Raw genomic sequence first — 24,237 nt, 5'->3', positions numbered from 1 at the left:
GAGCAACCGGGTTGACCGTCGCTGCAGCAGAGGAGCTGTACCTGTACCCATTCCATACGCTGATTGCTTGGAATTAGATGGTGCCTAATCAATGGTCTGCCTGTGGATAAGAGCAGGTTAGGGCGCTTTCACAAAATCACAACGACAATTATTTCCAAGTGTATCAAAGTGGCGTCATGGCGTGCGATCCATTTTGTAACTCCTCCAGGGGACAATGTCAAAGTGCGAACCACCTGCCGGCCGGTACTCTTCGTCATGCGGCTAGATCGAATGGCCGTGCAGCCGTGCTCGTTTGGATGACAAATCAGCACAAATAAATTCTCCATGCATGTTCAGACGAGTTCTTTCCTTTTATTTTGAAACGAGTTCTTTCTTTTTCTCAGTTGTTCATACGCAATTCTTGTAATGATGAACTACCCGTATGGTACTCTCCCTGCATCGTGTGTAGAGACGTCGGACAAGAACCAAAACACGCCCTGCATCGTGTGTACGGGACGTCGGACAAGAACCATCATCCCTGAAACACGCGTGCCCGGAACTCAAGGGCACACACAGTGGGCAGTGCAATCAATCATTGCTGATGATGCGTACGTGTACCCCATCCTGCTGGCGATGACAAACGACAGTTGCAACTACAGATGCACCATAGAAAACTTCAATGATCATAGCTCACTGCAGAAGATGCAACCAAGCATGGATACAATGAAGTGCTTACCAGCTACCACAGCGTTGTGCAGCGTGCGTTTGCCACACCTACCGGGAGAGAGAAACCAACGGTGGCAAAAAGAAGGAAATGGAGTGATGCATGCATCAGTAACTGCTAAAGAAAGAAGAGATTCTCGTCTACATTTCCTTCACCATCTCTGCTCTCTAAAACCGTGATGCCAGTGCCATACACTGCCTTAAGGGGCACTCTTCCATTTCTTCACATAGTTACATCTCCAAATCCAAAGCTTGTCCCTTCCATTGCTTAGCCTGAATCACACAGAAAAAAGAATCAGAGAAAGGGGATCGTGAAAAAAAAAATTGCACATAACCTACAGCTGGTGAGTGTTGAGCTTCTTTCTTTTTTGAAAACAAAGCAACCAACCAAACCAAGCAGAAGCCATTATTCCTTTCTTCTCTCCCTACTCTACTCCAGTGTTTCTCCACTGCATTAATTTCTAGGCTCCTCCTCCACTCGTATGACCAGTAGCAGTAATAGCAGCACAGCTCCGCGCAAAGCCACCAGCCAAAGGCGCAGCCTTTGACCCGCTCCAGGCCTCGCGTCGTCGCCATGGCTGCGGACGCCACCTCTACCTCCTCCTCCTCCTACCTCCCGCCGACCATCCCCGCCTCGCGCCAGGACATCCGGACCGCCGTCGCCAAGGCCGCCGAGCTGCGCGCGCTCCACGCCGCGCTCCTCCAGGGCGGCGCCGCCTCCGCCTCCGCCAGCGCCAGCGCCAGCCGCAGCCCGGCCGTCATCTGTTTCCCGCCGGCCGCTTCGCCGGCGCTCACCAGGGCGGGCCTCGCAGCCACGGCCGCCGTGGAGGACTACCCCGTGTTTGCTCCAGTAAGCGAGCCCTCGAACTTCTGGCACTTCTCGCAACCGTGTTCTGCCTTGCTCGTACTGTTTCTTGGAACCAGGAGCGAGAGTGTGTGAAAGCACTGAAAGGTGGCCCCTTTGATGCTGGATTTGCATGTTCTTCCTTGCCATACCAAGGACAAACCGTTTGATGTTGTGAGAATGTTCTCGTGTCGGTTCTAATTACTGCCTCATAGTAGTGTATCTTTTGAGTTAAATTGATTTCTGGGATCGGTACAAGTAGGTTCCATGTTTCTTAATAGACCTTGGTGGGAGTGAAGCTAGAACAGTGTGCATAAGTAGCCGAGTAGGTAGTTGCTTGGATTTCACTTTGTTGGGGGAAGCTATAGGTTGATCGACTTGGTGGATCTACTGTCTAAATGTTTTCAGTGACTCCCATCTAGGACAGACGAAAATAAAGAATATGTGAAGATCATCACCATCTTTTTTCTGTTGTTGGAGTTTTAAGGAATGATCTTGCTACCTAATGCCTGTCTGTCAACATCTCAGAGCATCCTGCTCATGTAGTTTGGTGGAATTAACTTATTCCTCAAAATTATTTTTTACAAAGCTGTTGCGTCGGCTGAAAATTTTGTTTGCTGCAAACTGCAGAGTACAAACTACAAAGCTGTTGGATCCGGCTAGGAACCACAAAATGTCAGCTTTCTCATTTCAGAAATCTCCTGTACTCCAAAGTTGTGTAAAATCAATTGATCAGTATGGTACTAGGCACTAGCATGTTTCCATTGAAAGTCTGAAACATTAAATGGATGTGTAAAATGTGTTGCCAGCCGATACATTTTTTCATGAATCATGCTAGTTGCTTAATGCTTCTGTACTTTCCAGTTCATCCGCTAACAGCTGTTTGCTTGACGAATTTCCTCAGACTTATGATGAAGAGCCCTTGAGTGGAATAAACTACATTCGTCAAGACAACCGGAGCCTATCTGAGAATTGGAGTGGCATTGGTTTGGACCATGATGGACTAGAAGATGAGGTGTCCTTCTCGGACTTTGACAATCACAACACCTTCTCTTCGTCAAACAGCGAGCTACATTTTTCTTCATCAAATGATCATTTGCGGAATAGGATTACTTGTAGAAACCATCCATCCTTCCTTCAGCCTGCCCTCTCTGCTGACAGTTTGCTCAGGTCAACCAGCAGGATGACTGACTTAACTGAATTTAAGGCTGTGACGACGTGCAATACCTGCAAGCCTGCAACTATCAGTAGGGACTCTGAAACTGATGCCAAGGCTCCGAAGAACCTCGATAGCACAGCGCCGCTGTCAAACTACCACCCTGCAGTCTTCGCTCGGACAAGCCACAAAGGACCGCGTATTCTCTCATGGCTCTTACCAAAGTCGAAAAGGAAACCAAAATCAGACATGTCACCAAACACCATCGAATGTGAGAACATGTCACAGCTTCTGAAGGATTGGGGGGTGTTCACACTGGAGTCCCTGAAGAAAGAGGTTGTTGAGGCCAATGAGCATAAGGATGCCGCTCTGCAAGAAGTTTCAGAGATGAAATCATCTTTAGGAGAACTGACTACTAAGCTAGTGAGCCTGGAAGCATACTGCTCGGAACTGAAGAAGGCCCTAAAGCAAGCAACGAACACAAAGAACATTCAATCCCACTCAAAGAGATCAGCTAGATCAGTTGGTGTCAGCAGAGACAATTCCTTGCCTGTCAGTCATGAAGTTATGGTGGAAGGGTTTTTGCAGATAGTATCCGAGGCCCGTCTTTCCATAAAACAGTTCTGCAAGGTATTAATCCAACAAATAGAAGATGCTGACAACGGACTATCAGATAAGCTAAATTTACTCCTGCAACCATATCAAATTACGCTCAATGACAAGCGTCCGAAATTAGTGTTGTATCATCTCGAAGCTCTGATGAACCAATCAATGTATCAAGACTTTGAGAACTGCACATTCCAGAAGAACGGGGCGCCCAGGTGCCTCGACCCTAAGCAAGATCGCCAGGAGAACTTTGCTTCGTTTGTCGCCCTGCGCAACCTAAGCTGGAACGAGGTCCTGAAGAAGGGCACCAAGTACTATTGCGAGGACTTCAGCCGTTTCTGCGACCAGAAGATGAGCTGCATCGTGTCCACCCTGAACTGGTCGTGGCCATGGGCCGAGCAGCTGCTGCAGTGCTTCTTCGTGGCATCCAAGTGCATCTGGTTGCTGCACCTGCTGGCGTTCTCCTTCAACCCGCCACTGACGATATTGCGGGTCGAGGAGAACCGGGCGTTCGATCAGATGTACATGGAGGACATACTGTCCGACAAGCAACGGTCGCAGAACAACCCGTCACAGGTGAAGCTCATGGTGATGCCTGGGTTCTATGTCCAAGATCGGGTGCTCAAATGCAGGGTGCTCTGCCGGTACAGCTAGATCCATAGCATATATAGTGTTGATTGGAGGTGCCTGTAGTTCTTTTTTTGACTGATTGTTTAGTGTGATGTAGCATTTATTCTGCTAAGTTGCAAAGTACAATACAGGAACCCCAGAATGTCATTTTGACCATTCTTGCTTGCCAATCTATCTGTAACATATTTGCATCGTAAGCAAGCCATCTGTAAGAAAGATTTATGCAGAAGCTTTTAACTCGAGGATTATTCCTCCATCATTTGCCATGATCAGCATGAACCGTCCCAATCATCAAAAGGTAAACGACGTGTGCAAGAAACCTAGAATTTTCTCTGTAATGGATACTAGAGAGAGGCGTAGGTACCGGCCTACCGGGCGAGCACTACTGAGCATACTGCATGCCCTAACAATGGAACTCGATCACCGGAAGAAGGAAGAAATGCATCACGTTGGCTGGCCCCGTATGCGCTCACCGTCGCCGGATTGTGAACAGGGACGGCTAGCTTGTGCGGAAACCGAGCCGATCCCCGTGAGCGCCGCGGCGTTCGACCACCGTTGCCCAGCACCTCGCCCCGTCGCGTAACAACTGACAAGAGTTCTTTTTTGGAGACCAACAACTAAACAAGAGTTGTACCTCTTTCGTCAAAAGTACTTGACGTTTTGAACATCACATAGTCACAAATATGTACATTTGACCACTCTTATCTATTCAAATATATTTATAAAATTCAATAAAGTTATAAGATTATGAAAGTATTTTTCAAGCCAAATCTATATATGTAATTTTCATGTTTCAATATTAAATATTTTTAAAAGTTATTGGTAGTCAAAGTTTCACAAATTTAATTGAATCTTATCTGAAACTTAAGTATTTATGACTAAAGAGACTAGCCGCATATAGGTCGCCGGGCCGTGGTATGCTGGGAGAAGTTTGGGTGCACAGAACGGCCCAGCCCAAAGCCCAATTCATACCCAAATCACCTAATCTGAGGCCCAGAGGAGTCCAGACGGTCGAACAGAAAGCCCACAAGGCCCACTCCGATTTCCCGAGCCGTTTCGCGTGGACCTTATCCTTCGGACCGCCGGCGCCGGCGCGTCGGATTAGGAAATAGGAAACCGAGCCACGCGGGCGCCGCCGAGAACGGATGGAGACCGGCCTGCGGCTGCGCGCACTCAGCCACTACCATCACCACTGCGGCGGTGGCTACGGCGGCGGGCTCGCGGCCATGCGTGGCGGCGTGGCCTCCTCCTCTTCCGTGTTCTTCTCCCGTGCGTGGCGACAGCTCGTCCCTGTCCGCTCCCCCTACCCCCCTCGGCAGCGCGCTCCCGTTGCGGCGTCTCTGTAGTCCCTAACGGTCTCAGCGCTCGCGCGCTTTGCAGTTGCTGCGAGTGGGAATGGCAATGGCGCGGCGGTAGGCCCCGTGGGGAGCGGCGTGGAGGTGGAGCGCGCCAAGAGGACGCTTCATGTCGTGCTGGTTTCGCCTCTGGTAGCCCGCTCCGTTTGCGCCTCCATTTCTGTTGTCGATTGGTAAGTACTAATACTCGTAGTTAGGCTCTGGGATTACCAATGATTCAGTCTCGATGAGCATGTGCTACTTCGACTGAGGATGGTGCTTGTGAGTTCGAATTGTAGGCATTGCTAATTCCTGTGATATAACTAGTCTTCCTGGCATTCTAAGCTCAAATACTACAATCGCGTGGATTAGGGTTAGAACTGGTGCATTGGATTTTGGCTGGTGAATTTCTAACGTATTAATATGTCGCTGCAAATGCATGGAGGCGCAACTGTAGTATATCATCCTAACTGTGCTACTAGTTTGCTCTGTGGAAAATAAGATAGTAGTGTACATTTGGCAGTAACACTGAAGTTGATCATTTGAGTTAGCTGGCCGTCACTGAGTTGCCGTTGTACTTCATAGATTACAGGAAATATTGGGTCCGTTGCAAGGACGGGTGCAGCATCTGTGATTGGCCTGCACATATAATATATCTATCAGTATTATCTGTATCTACTGTTGATGGTGGTTGTGATTCCTGGCTTTCTAATTTCAAATTTTGCAATCACGTGGACTAGAAGTAGAACTGGTGCATTGGATTTTGTCTGGTGAATTTCTAATGTAGTAGTATGTCTCTGCAGATGCATGTAGGTGCAATGTGTAGCATATCCTAACTGTGCTACTGTTTTGTTCCGTGGAAAATAGGAGAGTAAATTAGCAGTGCACATTTGGCGTATAACACTAATGAGTTGATCATTTGAGTCTTTGAAACCGCTTGATCATTTGAGTCACCTCGTTGTCACTGAAATATGGATGATTGTACCTCGTAGATTCCAGGAAATACAGGGTCAATTGCAAGGACATGTGCAGCATCGGCAGTAGGTCTGCATCTTGTTGGGGTAAGGTTAGTGCTCGCGTTATTTGTTGCATTCTTCAGCGAAAAAGGGTTCTACATATCAATTCTGTATCTTCCCCACATATTATCATCTATATGTTATTACGTGTTAACTGAAATAATGTTTTGAATTTTCTTCCAGCCATTAGGTTATAAGGTAGGTGACACGAAATTGAAGCGTGCAGGATTGGATTATTGGCCGTATCCTTTGCTTGGATGTATACTGTCAGTTATATATATGATACTTTATATATGACTTGTAAAGTACAAAACCTTGAGAGCGCTGATCATTGAAATAACTCGTCTATTGAAATATCAATTTTCTTCCTTAATCAGTACTACTAAGATATGTTGTTATCAAGATTCATGACTCATGGGATGACTTCCGTGATTATTGCATGAAGCAGGTTCTGCGATTTTTTCTTTCCTCCCATCGATATAACTACTGATTATGTTTCAGCATTAACCAATGTTTTTGTTTACATTAGGAAGGAGAAAAAAGGCTGTTGGCATTTACCAAAAGAGGCAAAAACATTCAGTAAGTAACAGTTGCTCGTATTACTAGTAATACACTTGCAGTAAATCCTTTTTCACAGTAATGGTATCTGCATGGCTATGGAGACTGTAGCTAGTGGTTATAAAATCTTAACTATTTTGTATATATGACGAGGGTTTATCTCCTCAGGTGACTGAGATTTTGCTTACATCTCAGTCATATCTATGACCTTAAAATCTCATCCCTCAACCAGTTTTTACGGTTACTTTTATGGTCACAGTTCCATGACCGTAAAAACATAAGGATTTTACGGTTGCAGGGATACATTTTTACGGTCAAAATGTGACTGAGACATTCGCAAAATCACAGGCGACTGAGAACTAGAGAACTAGTGAATCTGATATGAGGATCTTTTTACTGAAATGGTAGATTTATAGTGGAACGCATTGACTTGATCTGATCTCCATATTTTTTTTGGTATAAATCTATAGTAAACCTGCAAGCCAGATTCTTTGGCTTTTGCTTGATTAACGTTCATATTTTGGCTTAGGACTTCTCATATAAGCCAGGGGACTGGCTAGTCTTTGGCTCTGAAACAAAAGGGTTACCTGAGCCTGCCCTTGAGGATAGATAGACCAAAGGCTTTGGCCCCGCTTTTTATAGAAAGCATAATAAGTTTTTGCCGGTGATACCAGCATACACCGAATAGAACTAGAAGGAACAGAAAATCAGAGTTTGACTACACCTCTAAAAGACCTCGAACTCTAGCCAAAAAGACAGTCACAGACATGTTCATCCACCTAGATAGAAAAAGACTACAGCTAAAAAACAAGTTAACCAATTCCTGTCTGGAGTCTAGCGACCACGTGTAAATCTTGATGAGCATCTAGCTCCAACTTTAGCTTCCTAATCAGCACCTCCAGCAGCGCACGGTCAGGCTCTTTGACACCCAGCTTCCATCGCGTCATGAATGAAAGCATCCTGTAAAGAATAGCCTGAGGAGAAGAATAAATTTTGTTTTGGAACACCAAATCATTACGTGTAAGCCAAAGAGTATAACAGATAGCACCTAAAAGAAAATTTAAAATGAGCTTTTCTCTAGGACTCTTAATTCTAGTAAGCATATCTCTAAGCATGCAAAGTGAAACAGGGACCACATGCCAATGCAACACATCTCTACAAATGCACCAAGCAAATTTCGCAATAGGACACTGAAACATAATATGATCTGCAGATTCTCTAAGTCCACACAGTTTGCACCATTCACTGCCTTTCCAATTTTTCTGAATCAGCTGGTCCGCAGAAGGAATTCTGTTTTTGTAGAGTGATCAAAGAAAATTTTTAATCTTCAAAGGTAGATATGTATTCCAAATCTCCATAGAACTTTCATCTTTCACACCAGGGAAGGTAATATGTCTATAAAGAGAGAAAGTGCTATATTTTTCATTGCTTTCAAAAGCCCAAACCACTGAATCTGGGACTTCTGACAAGCAGACAAGCTTAGAAATCTCTAGCAAAGTTTCCCACTCATCCACCTCTTGTGGTCCAAAGGATCTTCTAAAGGAAAGATTCAGGAAACCCTGCCCAAGCACCTGATATACTGTTGCATTTTGCTAAAAGCAGATGTTATACAACTTGTCAAATTTGATCTTTAAAGAACAAGAATCCATCCATACATCTAACCAAAATCTAATCTTCTTCCCATTCTCAAGAATGTAAATGAGGCCCATAGCTGTATAATCTTTAATGGAGTGTAGACCCTTCCAAAATTAGGAACCACCAGAAGAGCTGCTACTATAAAAAAAAACCCCTCTCCAAGGTATTTCTTTCTTAACAGCTCACAGACAGGATCACAGTCTCCCCTTTTCAATTTTAAAATAAAATCCATTTTGATAACAGGCACATTCATAGCTCTAGTCTCAGTAAGACCGAGACCTCCAAAACCTTTTAGCTTAGTTAACACATCCCACTTGATCATATGGTTACCTGAGCCTGCCCTTGAGGATTGCTGTAGAGATGGCCTTGGTGGTGGAACAATCCGAATTCCGATGGTGGAAACCTATGTCCGGTGCCTGAATCTCTCGGTCAGCGTCGGAATAGCACTGTATGAAGCAACCAGACAGCTGAACTACGAGCAGCTTCAGTATCAACCTGAGCTCCCAGAGGAAGCACAAGGACGATTCCAGCAGAGGATATTTATGCATCAAAACTTTTAGCTGAGAACATTTCGATGGCACACTCAAAATTTTGATACTATTTGCTGTGACACATGAACCTATGATTGAGCTGAAGGACCACGCCGGATTCTGTTACAAATTCAATTCCAAACCTACTCGTTGTCGAGGTGTTCTTCACACGCTCATTCAAAATGTGTACTGGACTTGCTGGTGCGATTAAAGCATAGTGTTAGTTTTTTATATGCTTGCAGTCAGAAGGTGATTAGAGTATGATAAGATGGGGGCCTCTTCTGACTCCTTGTGTACTGGTTACTGAATAAAAACTTTGTTAAATTGCAGTTAGATGCTGCATTTTGTTGCCTCTATTCAATGTGGTGAGGAAGGTTGGTGAGAAACTTTACTGCTATTCAAAACTTGTCTGCTTACAGGTCAAATAGTCCCCTATCAGTAGCTGTCCTCCTGTTTTAGTGAATTATTCGTGGACCATTGGCTGCTCTGGAATCTGGTGGCTTATAAATGCCTTGGTTGAATCCGATAATGCATTAGACCATCCAATCATATTCCTCCCTTCCCGATTTTTTTTTTCCCATTCATTTTATTTTTCTCATCTTTAACAGCTTTTTTTTAAAATGGATTCGTAAATAAAAAGTAGAGAGAATCCTGTCCTGAAGGTAATAATCTAGGAAATTTCTTCGTGACGAGAACCGTGAAGGGAAACCGTTAAGTGTTAAAGAGAATGCAAATCTCTTTATTAAGGGATTCTGAGCCCTAACAGGAATCGATAGGAATCGATAGGAGATGGTCTTAGAAATTAGCATTTGATTTCTTTATTTGAATTGGCACTATTCTGTTGTGCAGCTATGCCACTAACATGTCAGATATATGACTCGGAAAAATCAAACGCTCGATCGAGCGTTTTGGTCTCGTCCAGGGCTCGATTTTGTAGCCACGGGATCGATGTCCCGATTCACGTGGGGTGCTTCGTCTCTAACCGGCGAGCTTAGGGTCCGGAATGGGGTTTTCACCGAGGAGAGCGTCGAGCTTAGAGGTAAGGCCGTCGGCAGAAGGCTTGGCTCGGCAGGCATGGAGGCAGGACGGCGAGTGGTGGTGATACCGCTGACCGGGATGGACCTGTATGGTTGGTGGGCAGAACCAAGGTAGGGGTGCCGCTTGCTAGTATAATGTTCCGGCGAGACCCTACCATACCGTGGCGCGGGAAGTCGGAAGAAGAACATGACGGCCGAAAGGTGGCCGTTTCTAGATTACGTTGTGAGATTCTAGGGAGTTACTTGGCATCGCTAGATTTTGCTCCAAATGGCAAATGATGGTGTTTAACGTTGGATCCTAGTAGTGTCCATGATGGCATCTATGATATGATCATCCAGCAGTGCAATGATCATTCTCCAAGAATCCAAAGCCGCCAAAAACGTGAAGGAATCTTAAGGGCCCTTTGAAACGCAGGATTTTCGAAACGGAATAGGAAAAATGCGATTAAAGTTATCTAGCATCTTGATCCTATAGAATAAAAAACCGCAGGAATTACTGTTTGGATGCTTCGTAGAAAAAAAATTAAAATTTGAGAGTTAGATGTTCAGTAGCAAGAGAGAAGATGCATTGTAACTTTCAAAAGAATCGGAAACAAGGTTAAGCTCATGCTAGAATTTCTTCAAAATATGGATGAAACCTTCCTGTCCTATGAAATTCCTTTGCACCAATCCTATCATCCAAATGGCACTTATAGAAATTTTCCTTTTGAATTTTATTCCTCAATAATTCTTATATTCCGAAGGAGGCCTAAATGTGCTAACGAAATTGTAGAACCACTTGAACATGTACTGTAACCCTCAAAAGCGACATAGAAATATATTGCAATGATTCGTCGATGGCATAGCAGCCTAATAGCAACCTAAATTCGTACAAATTTCGAAGCATATTTGATGATGGTGATAGCAGTACATACAGCCACATCTAAAAGTGATAAAGACATGTTATAGTTGTCCTTAAAGCGATTCATATGAACCCATCCCAATCTTCTCCGTCAACCTCTCGTCCCCAGACCCACGCGTTCAGTTTGCTGTTATGCATGCAGCAGCACAGGCAAAAGGACAGTGCACTGATCAGATGACCAGTTGGATGCAGGCATGCGGCACTCATTGTGTCATTGTCGCATCTTTTCAGAGTCAATTCAGCCAAAGGTAAACAGCAGAGCAACCTCTGTGCTCTCCAAGTTCCTGACCCCAAGAAAGCTCAAGATTTTTACTACCGAAGTGCTACAAGGCGATACCAAAACGAAAGAGAAATGCAAACTGAACCGTTTGAACCGATCAAGATGTCGCAAGAGTTAAACACGGCTGCAAAGGCAGCAGCTGCTGCTACGTTGAGTGCTCAATTGTTCATCTCCCGCTCTACCTTGCACTGCAATTGGCTCTACCTTGCACTGCAATTGTGCAGGCGATGAGCGGTAACAAACATGCTTGTTACTAATTTCTACTGCAGCAGATCATTCTTGCTTACTGCTATTCTACAGAATTAACCCAAGTTTTTTCAAGCATTGGACCTAGTTGATCAGTGGCACCTGCGGCTGCGGTAGGCCGTCGCTGGATCAGCCGATCCGGTCGAGGCTCTCGACGACGGCACGCATGCGCGGGCGCATCTCGGGGTCGGCCTCCGTGCACCCGAGCGCGACATGGAACACGGCGAGGACCTGCTTCTTGGCGTGCACCTCGCCGAGCAGCGTCGGGTCGACCACCTCCGAAAGCGGCCGCTCCTCCTTGAACGCGCGCCGCACCCACGTCTCCAGGTCCAGCCCACCCTCCCCCTCCGCCGGCTCGCGCCCGGTCACGACCTCCAGCAGAACGACGCCGAACGCGAACACGTCCCCCTTCTGCGTCGCGGCCGCGGCCGCGCCCCCGGGCGCGCGCAGCTCCGGGGCCACGTACGACACCGCCCCGCCGCGGAGCGCGCACGCCGCGCTGCCGAGCTTCTTCGAGGGCCCCGCCGTCTTGTGCCCACCGGCAACCAGACGGGCGAGCCCGAACCCGGACACGTGCGCCCGGAGCTCGTCGTCGAGCAGGATCTTGGATGACTTGATGCAGCCGTGGACGTACCGGCGCGGGCTGCACTCGTGCAGGTACGCCAGGCCCCTCGCCGCGCCCTGCACGATGGACAGCCTCAGCGACCACGGCAATGGTGTCGGAGACGCCGTCGGGCCACCTGAGAGAAAGAAGACTCGCCGGTGTTAGCTTTGGATACAATGCAGTGGCGGGCGAGGACTTGCGACACTGTTACCGTGGAGAGCGGAGTGGAGAGCGCCATTGGGGAGGTAGTCGTAGATGAGCAGCTTCTCGTCGGGGGCGTAGTAGTAGGCGCGGAGGCGGGCGACGTTGGGGTGGCGCGCGCGGCCGATGGCGGCAGCCTCGGCCTCGAACGCGCGGCGCCGGCGCCACCCGGAGTCCGCACCGTCGCCGTCGTCGGGCTCGCTGAGGCGGCGGACGGCGACAGCGGGGCCGCGGCCGGGGACAACCCTGTACACGATGCCGCCGCGGCTCTTCCCGATGACGTAGGCGGATGCGCGAAGCAGCTCCTCCAGCTCCATCCCGAACCCGTCGTCCACAGCCACGAACACCTCCCCCTCCTCCCCGCCGCTGCGCCGCTCCTCGCTGCCGGCGAGCGTCACCGCCCCGCTCTTCTCCTTTGTCGATTCCTTCTCCTCGTCCCTGGTCGTCGCAGCGCAACGCCTCCGGCACTGCCACTGCAGCACTATGCCGGCCACGATGGCCACCACAACGATGACAGCGAGGATCGGTACCGTCGGCGACGCACGCCGCTCCGGTGGCCTCCTCACCTCCGCCGCCGCACCGGGGTTGTTGATACCAGTATTCGCCTCCGGGATCCTTGGCTCTTGCGTCTCTCCGGCGCACTCGACCTTGAGCGGGAAGCCGCACAACATGGGGTTGCCGTCGAAGGCGGTGGGGCCCTGGTTGACGAGTGAGCCGACCTGCGGGATCTCGCCGGCGAGGTCGTTTCCCCGGAGGTCCAGGTTCACCGCCACCGGAATGCCGCCAAACTCCGGCGGGATCCCGCCAGTGAAATGGTTGTAGCTCAAGTTCAGCACGCCGGACAGCAGCGGCAGCCCGGCGATCGACGGGGGGAGCGAGCCGTTCAGTTGGTTGGAAGACAGGTCGAGCCGGGCAAGCGACACGAGCCTCCCAATCCCTGCCGGAATCTGGCCGGACAGCAGGTTGTGCGCGAGGTCGAGGGTGGTGAGCTTCTGCAGCGCAGCGATGGCGACCGGGATCTGGCCGGAGAGGCGGTTGTAGGGCAGCGAGAGCGTCTGGAGCTCGGAGAGCAGGGAGAGCTCGGAGGGGAGGTACCCCGCGAGCGAGGCGTTCGCGAGCTCCACGGCCGCGACGCGGCCCCCGCCGCCGTCGGCGCAGGAGACACCCGACCAGCCGCAGGGGTCGGCGTCGGCGTCCCTCCACGACGCAAGCGCGCCGCCGGGGTCATCGGACACCCCGAACTTGAGCGCGAGCAGCGCCAGGCCGTCCGTGTTCAGCGCCGCCGCCGCCACGGCCATGGCCGCCAAAACCAGCACCACCGCCACCAACCGTGGAACCGCCATTGCGACGGCAGTGGCCGCTTTCGGAGCTAGCAAAACCACTACAAATCACAAGGCTGCCATTTCTTGGGACTATGCGAGGTTGCAGGCTTGCAGCAGAGGAAGGCAAGGAGGAAGAAGCCAGGCGAGCGATAGGGGGTGGGGGTGTGGTGGGTTTAGGGGAGTCAGATTTAGGCGCGAAATGACGAAAACGGGCACCGGGAGGGTAGCTGGCTCGGTGCTTCCCGTCCGGAACGGAGGGGCAATTTAGGTATAGAGATTTGAAGGGAGTGGCGCACGGGGAATCGCGCTGGAGGGTGCGGTGAGGTGGGTTGGTGGATTCGAAGCTAGGGGGGGGCGACTTTTGTTAAAGTTAATTAAGTTTTGTTTGTTTTAGTTATAGGTTTGAAAAAAATAGTTTATATATTGTGAATGGTAAAAAGTTAAGTTTTAAAAATTAAATTATGAAAAAAAATTAATTATGAATTCTAACAAAATTTGATAGATAGTTTAGTAAAATAGATTTTCACAATCTATAAAAAAAAAGAGAAATCAGTTTTTTAATCCATACCATCTAACCTATGGATTATAAAAAGTTATTAAAAAGCTATCTACTTATTTTAGCTTTAAATTATAAAAATTAAAAACCAAAATCCGACATCGAATCAAACAGCCCTAAACTCGGCGGCCTTGTGCTTTAGGCTTCCAGCGCATGGAGTCCCGTGACACTGCGCAGCGGGCCCGGGGTGGATCTGAGTCCTGCACCCCCTCCCATTTCAAATCGCAGCAGCATGTGGTCCTCGGTGCGCGAGCTGGTTGACCAGGGGCTTGTTCGATTCGTGTGTAAGATTTTCAGGTTTAAGGTTAGCAAGGTAATAAGGTATGGTTATTATAAAAAATGTAGTTATAAATTTTTAATCAAAAAGTTCTTCACGCTGGTTTAGTAAAAAACTGAGTATACAGTTGTTAATTAATCAAATAGTTATTTAAAAATCTATAACATAGCTAACTTTAAACGTAGTAAAGTTAGGTGTGAAACAAACCTGCTTAGGATTTGCTAGAAACATGCGAGGTTGTGACCCTTTTGGAATTCGCAGTGAGATGTCTACAGCTTCAAATCTACAGTGCTCCTGGTGAACAGATGCGGCGTGTTTTGCACCTAGGCTCCCAGGCGCTTTGGCCGGTCCGTGCTGCACCTGTCGTGACGCGGCAGGCGAGGCTTGGGGTTGGGGCTCCCAAGTGACAGCAGAGGTAGCGCCAGAAGAGAAGGTGGGGCAGCGCGCACGGCTCGGAACGGAAGGCGCGAGCGGATTTGTCCGACTCCATCGGTCCCGTCGATACCTCGATCGACGGCGATGGCTGCTTGTTAGGTTGCGCTGTACTTAGTCAAAAGTATAGTAGTTAAATTATCTTCATCTGACTCTTAAATAGCGCTCTAAATATCACTCTTTATACTCTATACATTGAGCCTCTTAAAACAAATTCTCCTAATTTCTCTACACGTTCTAAACACCTCTTAAATTTCACTCACCTAAATTTTATTAATATCATATAACTAAAACAAATATTTCAAACTGATATATTTGCTACGGCTATATTTTCAGCAGCTATATTTTTCATATCTATTACCTGCTATATTGTTGGAAGAAACATTCTTCATTTCGCGTAGTTGTTTCTTCAAACCATTCGTCTTACTCTTTCTCCACTACCACAGCAAAATGAGTCTTCAAAATCTCCGGAATTCATCGTCGTCGTCGTCCTCGAATGATGATGAACTCATCCTAATAGCACTACACCTAACGCACCATCAATATAAACTAATAAATGCTTCACGATATGGCGGTCCTACGCCTAGACATCAGGTGATTCATCGCAATATAGAAGCCAGGTATTATAGGCTATACCAAAGCTATTTTTCATAGGCTCCTACCTACGGCCCAACTATCTTTTGGCGCAGGTTTACAATTAGTCCATATATTTTTATTCTACTTTTTTGTTTATCCTCTTCTGTATGGTTGATTCTTTTTTTCGCGCAGGTTTAGAATGCCTCATTCTCTATTTGCTCGCATAACGCAAGCTATAGAAGACTATAATGACTATTTTGTGCAGAAGAGAGATAGAGCTGGACGTCTTGGGTTATCTCCTTTGCAAAAGATTACCGTCGTATTTCTAATGCTAGCTTATGGAGTACCAGCGGAGGCTACAAATTATTACATTTGAATTGGAGAAAGTATTGCTATAGAGAGTCTTAAAAAGTTTGTCAAAACTATTGTTGAAGTTTTTGAAGATGGGTACATGAGATCTCTAAATAAAAATGATACATCTAGATTACTTACAATTGGAGATACAAGAGGTTTTTCTAGAATGCCGAGGAGCATAGATTTCATACATTGTGTTAGGGTCATCATTAAAGACCCCAACACTCTTGGGCCCACCAGCCCATACTTGCGGACAAACAGATCCCCGAAGGCCTTATGGATCACCAGGCTCTGAAACCCTCCAGGGCACTGGCCTTCTGGAGCCCAAGTCTTCAGAGCCCCTGCCCTTCGGAGTCTGAACGGGCTTTTCGACCTTAGAGAAAGATCAACAAGAGGACTACCAGCCGTCCTCCACCTATAAGAAAGTGACCTATATTTAATGCAATGCGAGTGGAGGCCATCCTGACATCCCTCGCATAAGTGGAGGTCGTCCTAACATCTTGGCAGTGCGGCACCGCAATAGGCGACCAGCTGCGCATCACGTCCCGGTCACTTGCACCACTGTGTTGTTGTAATAAAAGAATATGTTTTGATTAGGAGTAAGCGTATCTCACCTAGACCCATGATGTATGATTCGACTGATCCTTTTTACCATCAACATATTTGGTGTTTCTTACTCTCCACTTCTTCTCCAACCTTGCACCACTCCTGTAAGCGAGTCCTCACCACACTTGTTCGTGTAAGATATCTTCTTGCTCCAACAGAGCGCCATCTATGGGGACGAACATAGAAGTGCCAAAGAGGTAGGATGCCACCCAAAAATAAGACTGTCGGGGCCAGAACGCAGGCGGCCGATGCCCCGGCCACACCTGTGCGAAGGACCACACGTCACACCGATGATAGCCCCCCAGCCAACGGAAATGAGGGCCTTGTAGCCACTGGCAGCCCGATCGCGAACGACTATGGTTGGTGCAGGGGGCGCCTCGGGGGCCATGCAACAGTATAACGAGGGCCCCGCTGCATTCCTAGGGGCTGCAACCGGCGCCGTCGCTGTGAACACCGCCTTTGCTAAGCAATAATCGCGCATTATGGCCCTCCAGACTCATTGGAGGAGCTGCATATGGCCTTGCGGGCAGCACAGCAACCTGCCCGTGGGACCATCGCCGCTCCCTTAATGGCTAGCATTGTCCCGACCCTAGCTCTGGGGACTGACGAGGGCTTCATCCCCATAGCACATCGCCACCAGGCACCCCCTACAGTTAGTATGCAGTTTCTAAAGCCTCGGATTCATCATCGTGAAGCCCCGATACAAGATCACGACTCTCCCCTGCAGACGGATATGAAGGTCACACCCTTTTCAAAGGGCTTCTAGACTTCGAAACTGCCTAAGCTTAGGGGTGACTCAGACCCAGACGCGTTTGTCCGCTCGTACGCACTCGCTCTAAAAGCCTGTGGAGGCGGACAGGCCGCCATGGCCAAGTGCTTCCCCCTCGCTCTGGAAGAGGTGGTCCTTCGATGGTTCTGGATGCTGGAGTCCAAGACTATTTATGCATGGGCCCATTTTCAAGACCACTTTGGCAACAACTTCCAGGGTAACTTTGTCGAGCCGGTGACCTCCGGAAGCATGTTCAATGTTAAACAGCAATCAGGTTAGACCCTTCAGGATTATTTTCAGAGGTTTTCCTGAAACAAGTCCCAGGTTAAAAGTATCTCGGACTCATCAGTTTTCGACAAAGCAACTCAAGGTCTGGCCAATGGCCCCCTCTAAGATCGGCTGAATCGGCGCCTGGTGCGGTCAGTGGAGGCCCTCATATGCAAGGTTGAGGAGTATGCACACGCGAAGGAGTGGCTTCGTCGGGGGCTCGCACAGGCACCACGACCCCCAACGTTGAGCTCTAGAAGTCCGCCTCGCAAGCAGGGTCCTCCGACGCTCCTCCCCTACCGGCGAAAAGGGGCTCCAAAGAGACTAACGGCTCTGGAGGCCGTAAGGGAGGCTGCGACGGCGCCGTGGCATCCTCAACATCAACCTAGGCCGAGGGGCTCTGAACCTGCCCTGTTATAGGGGTCGCGACCAGGGGTGCCCCAGAGCCTTCCCTGTGCGAGATCGCGCCCCAGGTCGGTACCCCAAGGAAGAGCATAGGTGCACTATACACAGGGCTGGACATAGACATAGCACCGAAGACTATCGGACCCTCACAACCTTCCAAGAAGAGTACCTCGGGAGTCAGTTAGCTTACGTAATGGTCGAGAGGGATGATAGCGAGCGACCCAAAGGCTGTGGATCAGCAGCGGCTCTCCAGGTTGATCACCTGGCCTTGCAGAACCCCTCCCAGCTAACTTTACCGTCTCCACCTCCGCCACCTGTGAACCAATACATCTTAGAGGGGGGCATAGACAGGCAGGTGGTGCTCGCCATAACTAGGGGAGGAAGCTCTGGTGGCTCCTCAAAGCAACAACAGTGAGACTACGCACGAGGGGTGAACCATGTTGGGGTAACCAGCATCCATCGCTAGGCCCCTGGATGGGTTGACGCCCCCGTCACGTTCACCTTCGACAATTCTGAGGGGGTGAAGTTCCCCCACTCCGATGCCTTGGTCATCTCAGCCATCATTCCCGAAGTTGAGGTTAGTAGAGTAGTGATCAACGGAGACAGTTCGACAGACCTCCTCTTTACACATGCCTTCGACCAGCTCCATATCCCATGGAACCGACTTTCCCTGACCCATAGGGCCTTGCAAGGGTTCAATGGGACCCCACTTGATGCCCTAGGCCAAATAGAGCTCACAGTCGTCTTCGGCGAGGGCCACGCTTCACGAACCGAAGTTATCATCTTTGACATTGTGGACGTACCCTACGCTTATAATGCCATCCTGGACTGGGGGACTCTAAACAAATTTGGAGTTGTTCCCCATTACAACTACCTCTGCCTAAAGGTGGAGACCCCAGGAGCTAATCTTCGTCCATGGCAACCAAGACTTGGCAAGGTGCATTGAGTACGTGCACCCTGCCCCTCTCAATGGATGTCACATCCATAACGTGGCCAAAGAGAGCTCCAAAGCACACCCCCCTGTCGGCATATCGCGAGCATTGTGGCCCTCCGAAGCCACAACCGGAGGGGGAAGTGAAATTTTTCCAGCATATTTGTACCATCCCAACCAAACCTTCCAAATCGTGACAGACCTCAGTCCGGAGCGGGAAGCCTAGCTCTTGACCACCCTGAGGGGTAACCTAATTATCTTTGCATGATCCCTACAGGACCTCCCTAGGGATCGACCGCTGCATCATCGAGCATACCCTCCGAGTTGACCCGAAGGCTAGGCCGATGTGCCAGGGGCTCCGTAAACTCTCCCCTGAGCGGGTGGAGGCCGGAAAGGAGGAAGTCCAGAAGCTGTTGAAGGTCGGCGTCATCCGAGAGGTCATACACTCCGAGTGGCTCTCGAACCCCATCCTAGTCAAGAAACACAGTGAAAAATGACGCATGTGTGTCGACTTTACCTCACTTAGCAAAGCCTGCACCCAAGATCCATACCCTATTCCTCGCATCGACAAACTGGTAGATTCTACCACCAACTGTGAGGTGTTGAGATTTTTGGACGCATACTCTAGATACCACAAAGTTTGGATGGCTACGAAGGATGAGAGTAAGACTAGCTTCACCACCCCTTCTGGGGTATACTGCAACATTCGGATGCCCTTTGGCCTTCGGAACGCTGGAGCCACTTTCTACCGCTTGATACACAAGATTCTGGTGGAGCAATTATGCCACAACGTCGAGGGTTACGTTGACGACACTATCATAGAGAACAAGCTTGAGGCCGATCACTTCACTGGCCTCCAAGAAACATTCGATAGCCTCCGGGCTCCAGGCGTGTGGCTTAATCCTGAGAAGTGCGTATTTGGTGCTAAGGCTGGTAGCTGCTGGGATACCTTGTCTCCCAGAAGGGCATCGAGGCCAACCTTGGCAAGATCAGTGCCATCACGGAAATGTCACCCCCCCCCCACCACGAAGGAAGTCCAGCGCTTGGCCCGGCGCCTCGTAGCCCTTAGCTGTTTCCTCGCTAAATCCGTTGAGCATAACATTCCATTTTTCAAAACGTTGAGAGGCTCCGAGCCTTTCAAATGGACCCCCGGAGTGCCAAGCTGCTTTTGAAGCCCTCATGGCTCACCTTTCTGACCTTAAAACACTTGTGATACCCCTTCTCGGCGAAAGGCTCCTTCTATACTTATCTGCCTCCGCCTCTGCCATAAGTGTTGCGCTAATACGGGAGGAGGACAATGAAGGTCATTCTATATATCGAGCCATGTACTACGCGTCAAAGGCCCTGGCGGGGGCTAGGACACGCTACACCAAGCTTGAGAAGATGGCATATGCCCTCCTAATGGTCTCACACAAGCTCTGGCACTACTTCCTCACCTATGACATTACAGTGCCAACCTCATACCCACTTGGCAACATGTTTCGTAATCGGGAGGCAACTGAATGCATCGACAAGTGGGCTGTGGAACTAGCCCTCTTCACGGTAAAATTTGTGGCCCGGATGGCCATCAAATCGTAGGTATTGGCCGACTTCATCGCCGAATGGACGTCAGCATCCACTAGGCCTCCTGCGACCCCTCCTCAATATATGTGGACAATATACACTAACAGAGCGTATTGCTCCACTGGCGCAGGGGCCGGGGCCATCCTCATCTACCCTACGGGCCAGTGGGCCAAGTTTGTCGCCCCCTTAGAGTTCAAGACAACCAATAACATAGCTGAATACGAAGCCATCATCTTGGGCCTCTAGAAGGCCTAGGCCTTAGGAGCCGCCAGAATCATCGTCAAGACCGACTCTCACGTCATCACATGGCATGTAGACAAGAGCTTCCTTGTTCGGCATCCGGACCTAGCTAGAAACCTTAGGCCATCCGCAAGGCCGAAGGGTTGTTTCGTGGTATATCAGTATAAAGCATATCATGAACAGACAACGAACAAGCAGACGTCCTGGAAAAAGTTGCTGCTAGGAATGGAGACATGCCATTATGCGCCTTCTTCGAGGTCCTCCACCAGCCAGCAGCTAACACCCCAGATGAGACGATAGCCGTCGTTCTTCCTATCGGAGCCCCAGACTGGAGGATCCCCCTCCTTTTCCATCTTAAATGGAGCAGAGGAGCCAAATAACCTCGTCACACTCTGTTACATTGAACATCGCACCAGGGGCTATCTACTAGTAGACAGCACCCTTTATAAAGCAAGGGTTTGTGCTCCCCTCCTCAGTTGTGTCAGCAAGCAAGAAGGGGCCAACCTCCTCCGAGAAATTCATGAAGCACTCTACGGCAATCACCTAACGCACTGTGCCACGACCAGCAAAGCACTACGCTAGGGGCTCTACTGGCCCACGGTTATGTCCAATGCGGAGGAACTTATCCGCACCTGCTAAGGATTCCAATGGATGGGGCGCTAGAACCATTGACCATTGGCTCCCCTATAGCCAATCGCCCCCGTCTGGCCTCTGGTGCGCTGGGGAATGGACCTCATCGGACCGTTCCCTCGCACTAAGGGCAACCTTCGATACGCAGTAGTAGCATTAGAGTACTTCTCAAAATGGTTCGAGGATGAGCCCCTCATGGCAATCACATCGAAGAACGTCCAGAGTTTCTTCTGGAAAAACATAGTCTGCCACTTCGGCGTTCCGCGACAACTCACATTCGACAATGGAACGCAATTCAACTCCAGACCTTTCAGAGAATTCTATGCCGAACTCGACATCGAGCTATGCTTCATCACCGTCCTTCATCCTCAGTCCAACGGGGCCATCGAGCGCGCCAATGACAACATTCTCTCAGTCTTGAATCGTCACCTCAAAGGCCTGGCTTGAGGCCCATGGGTTAAGGAGCTTCCAAAGGTCTTATGGTCCCTCCGAACCACGATTATGTCCCCTACAGGCTTCACCCCCTTTCAACTCCTATACGGCGACGAAGCTATGATTCTGACTAAAATCAAAGGATGCTCACTCTAGGTACAACTACCATAGAGTGCCGGGGAAAGAGACCTCTCCCTCGACCTATATGAAGGCATGTGGCTCCACACCATCCGGAATCTCGACCACTACATCACCGGAACCAAGTTCTGGTACAATCCCAAGGTTGTACTACAAAGCTTTGAACTTGGAGACCTGGTGCTTTGACGCGTCCTAGCTCCAGGAAAACTGTGCAACAAATGGGAAGGCCCGTACCTAGTCCTCGAGTCCAACAAGCCTGGTTCCCACCGTCTGGCAGACACGGAAGGGGCCCCTCTAGAGCACTGTTGGAATATGGAGACCCTCCGCAAGTACTATGTGTAGGAGTCTTTCACACTCCTCACCTTTTTTGGTAAACCAATCGCTGGACCATCTGGAGGACCGCTGGCTCAGGACTCCCCAAAGGGACCCTACCCCTATAAGGTATGTCATACCATTCACCCCACCGATCCAGTTTTGACACGACTGTTGACCTTCGGCCCTTTACGTGGCATGTAAAATAGCCTTAGGTTGACGCATGCTGGGGATACCTAACCGGGCTACGAATGGTTTATTCCGCAAATTAGCCATTCACTCATAACAGTACACACAAACCTACATAGAGTTATATTCTTCCTCAAAATACCCTCCGGTGTCTCAAATTTGCGGATTCAAAACTAAAAACAACGATGATGACTCACCAAAAATGATGATGGGTCCAGAGTACACATTCCGCTCCTCCTCCCCACCTTATTTGAATATGCAATTCTAGTCTGCCCGAAGGGGTCAGATGCATAGCACGGTGAACTCCTCGGTGAGATCACACATGCTCATCCTCCGGGCCACCCGTTGGAGGAGCATCAACCACGCAGCAAGCTGGGCGTCGGAGATGTTGGTCACCGGAGTCGATACATACTCGATGTCACAGTTTGTAGAATGGAGGGGGGATCCGAAGCTGACATCATAGTAAAACCACCGCTTCGACCACTCGATGTACCACCAACCGTTGATGGCTTTCGCTGGAAATAGGTCATGGTACTCTAACCGTATCTGGAAGTTGACCCGATGGCGTCTTGGGTAGTGGCGAAGGAATCAGCGCCGCCTAAGTATCGGCCGTCCTGTGTGCCTCATCGCCCCTGCCCATCGACAACATGTTGGTCCCGCCTCAAGCGCTGGAACGTGCCATGAGGGCTCCAAGGAGGTGGCGAGAAACGTTGAATGATAGTGGAGGCTGTAAGCGCTGTGATAGAACAGGCGGACGGACATGGAGGCAGATAAAGATAAGAACAAGGTGCGGAGCAAAACCATCGCTCGGCCAAGACTCTCTCCTTATAAAGATATTTACTCCTGGGGAGACCTGCGCATGTCCCGTCCTTTCACCCACGAGGCCGCAATCATGGGGGAGCGGAATCGCTCCCCACGCCCCTCCTACGATGAGGCACCACTTTCACCCCCTGTCACGTGACAAAGCACCACCGCCTGCTAATCGCATGTCGCATTTAATACCCCTTTCGCAGGTGTCGTCAGATGGTCAAATTCCAAACTAGTTGGGCAGTATCTTCCAAATGATTTGCGCGAAGACAAAGAGCCACAAGCTATTGACGGCAGAGCCAGGGGCCCTGCTCCCAAAAAACCACAAGGCCAGCTGCTTCGCTGGCCGTCATCGCGAGGGGCCACTATTGGAGGTCATCATTCCGAAACCCTCTAGGGCCCTGGCCTTCCGGAGCCCTAATCTCTGGAGCCCATGCCCTCCGGAGTCTAGACGGGCTTTCTGAAACTCTGGGGGTGAGTCGTCAACCAAATGGGGCCCACCAGGGAAACTCACCGAGTACTACTTCCGGTGCCTCTTGAGCTTCATGTGCGTCAATGTGGTTGACGCGGCTTTGTCCAAGGTTCCATGATTGTCCAGCTAGTCGATTTACCCCTCGTCCTGCTCCTGTTGTTGGGGTTGAACGGGTTGGTGCATTGTTCCTGTTGGCACTGGGACAATCTTTCATATAGTGGCCTGGCTGGTGGCAGATGAAGCATGTCTTCTGCGTAACCGCTGGAGTTTGAGCACTGCTCTGTTGAGACTGCCCTGGGTTGGAGCTGCGATAAGTAGATGCGGCTGCGCGAGATGTGGACCCTGGAGTAGGGTATTGCATGGTCTGCCGCTGCGGATACTGAATTTTTTGTCTCCTGTTGTAATTGGTCTTTTGGAAACTACTGCCCTGGGGTTTCCGTTCAGTAAACTTCCTCTTTCTTTCTGCCTCTATGGGTGCACGAGCTTCTTCTAGTAAGAGGGTCCTGTTCATCAGGGTATTAAAGTCGGGGTAGATGACAGGCACGAGCTGAACATATAGACTGCGTTGCAGTCCCTTTTTGAAACGATCTTGCTTCTTCTTATCTGTGGATATGTCTTCTGGTGCATATCGGGAAAGGCGGATGAATTTCCTGATGTACTGGTTTACTGTCATCGAACC

At 49.5% G+C, this 24,237-nt stretch overlaps 3 protein-coding genes across 3 annotated transcripts; 2 read left to right on the top strand and 1 right to left on the bottom strand.

The window, feature by feature from the left end:
* Positions 1-642: 642 nt before the first annotated feature.
* LOC133899198 (IRK-interacting protein-like) lies at positions 643-4,197 on the top strand. The gene is made up of 2 exons (XM_062340166.1): positions 643-1,552; positions 2,451-4,197. The coding sequence occupies exons 1-2, from the start codon at positions 1,277-1,279 to the stop codon at positions 3,960-3,962; spliced, it is 1,788 nt and encodes a 595-aa protein (XP_062196150.1). The 5' UTR covers positions 643-1,276; the 3' UTR covers positions 3,963-4,197.
* An 856-nt stretch (positions 4,198-5,053) lies between these two features.
* Positions 5,054-9,179, top strand: LOC133899475 (uncharacterized). Its single transcript, XM_062340458.1, has 7 exons — positions 5,054-5,207; positions 5,319-5,466; positions 6,281-6,338; positions 6,472-6,530; positions 6,676-6,736; positions 6,818-6,867; positions 8,840-9,179. The coding sequence occupies exons 1-7, from the start codon at positions 5,084-5,086 to the stop codon at positions 9,039-9,041; spliced, it is 702 nt and encodes a 233-aa protein (XP_062196442.1). The 5' UTR covers positions 5,054-5,083; the 3' UTR covers positions 9,042-9,179.
* A 1,838-nt stretch (positions 9,180-11,017) lies between these two features.
* Positions 11,018-13,736, bottom strand: LOC133899824 (receptor protein kinase-like protein ZAR1). Its single transcript, XM_062340891.1, has 2 exons — positions 12,291-13,736; positions 11,018-12,215 (listed from the first exon to the last, which is right to left on the bottom strand). The coding sequence occupies exons 1-2, from the start codon at positions 13,621-13,623 to the stop codon at positions 11,605-11,607; spliced, it is 1,944 nt and encodes a 647-aa protein (XP_062196875.1). The 5' UTR covers positions 13,624-13,736; the 3' UTR covers positions 11,018-11,604.
* Between the last annotated feature and the right edge of the window lie 10,501 nt (positions 13,737-24,237).

The sequence above is a fragment of the Phragmites australis genome, chromosome 18, assembly GCF_958298935.1.
Source record: "Phragmites australis chromosome 18, lpPhrAust1.1, whole genome shotgun sequence".
Classification (NCBI taxonomy): domain Eukaryota; kingdom Viridiplantae; phylum Streptophyta; class Magnoliopsida; order Poales; family Poaceae; genus Phragmites; species Phragmites australis.
The sequence above is the reverse complement of the archived record's forward strand: the minus strand, read 5'-3'. Positions and strand labels throughout refer to the sequence as shown.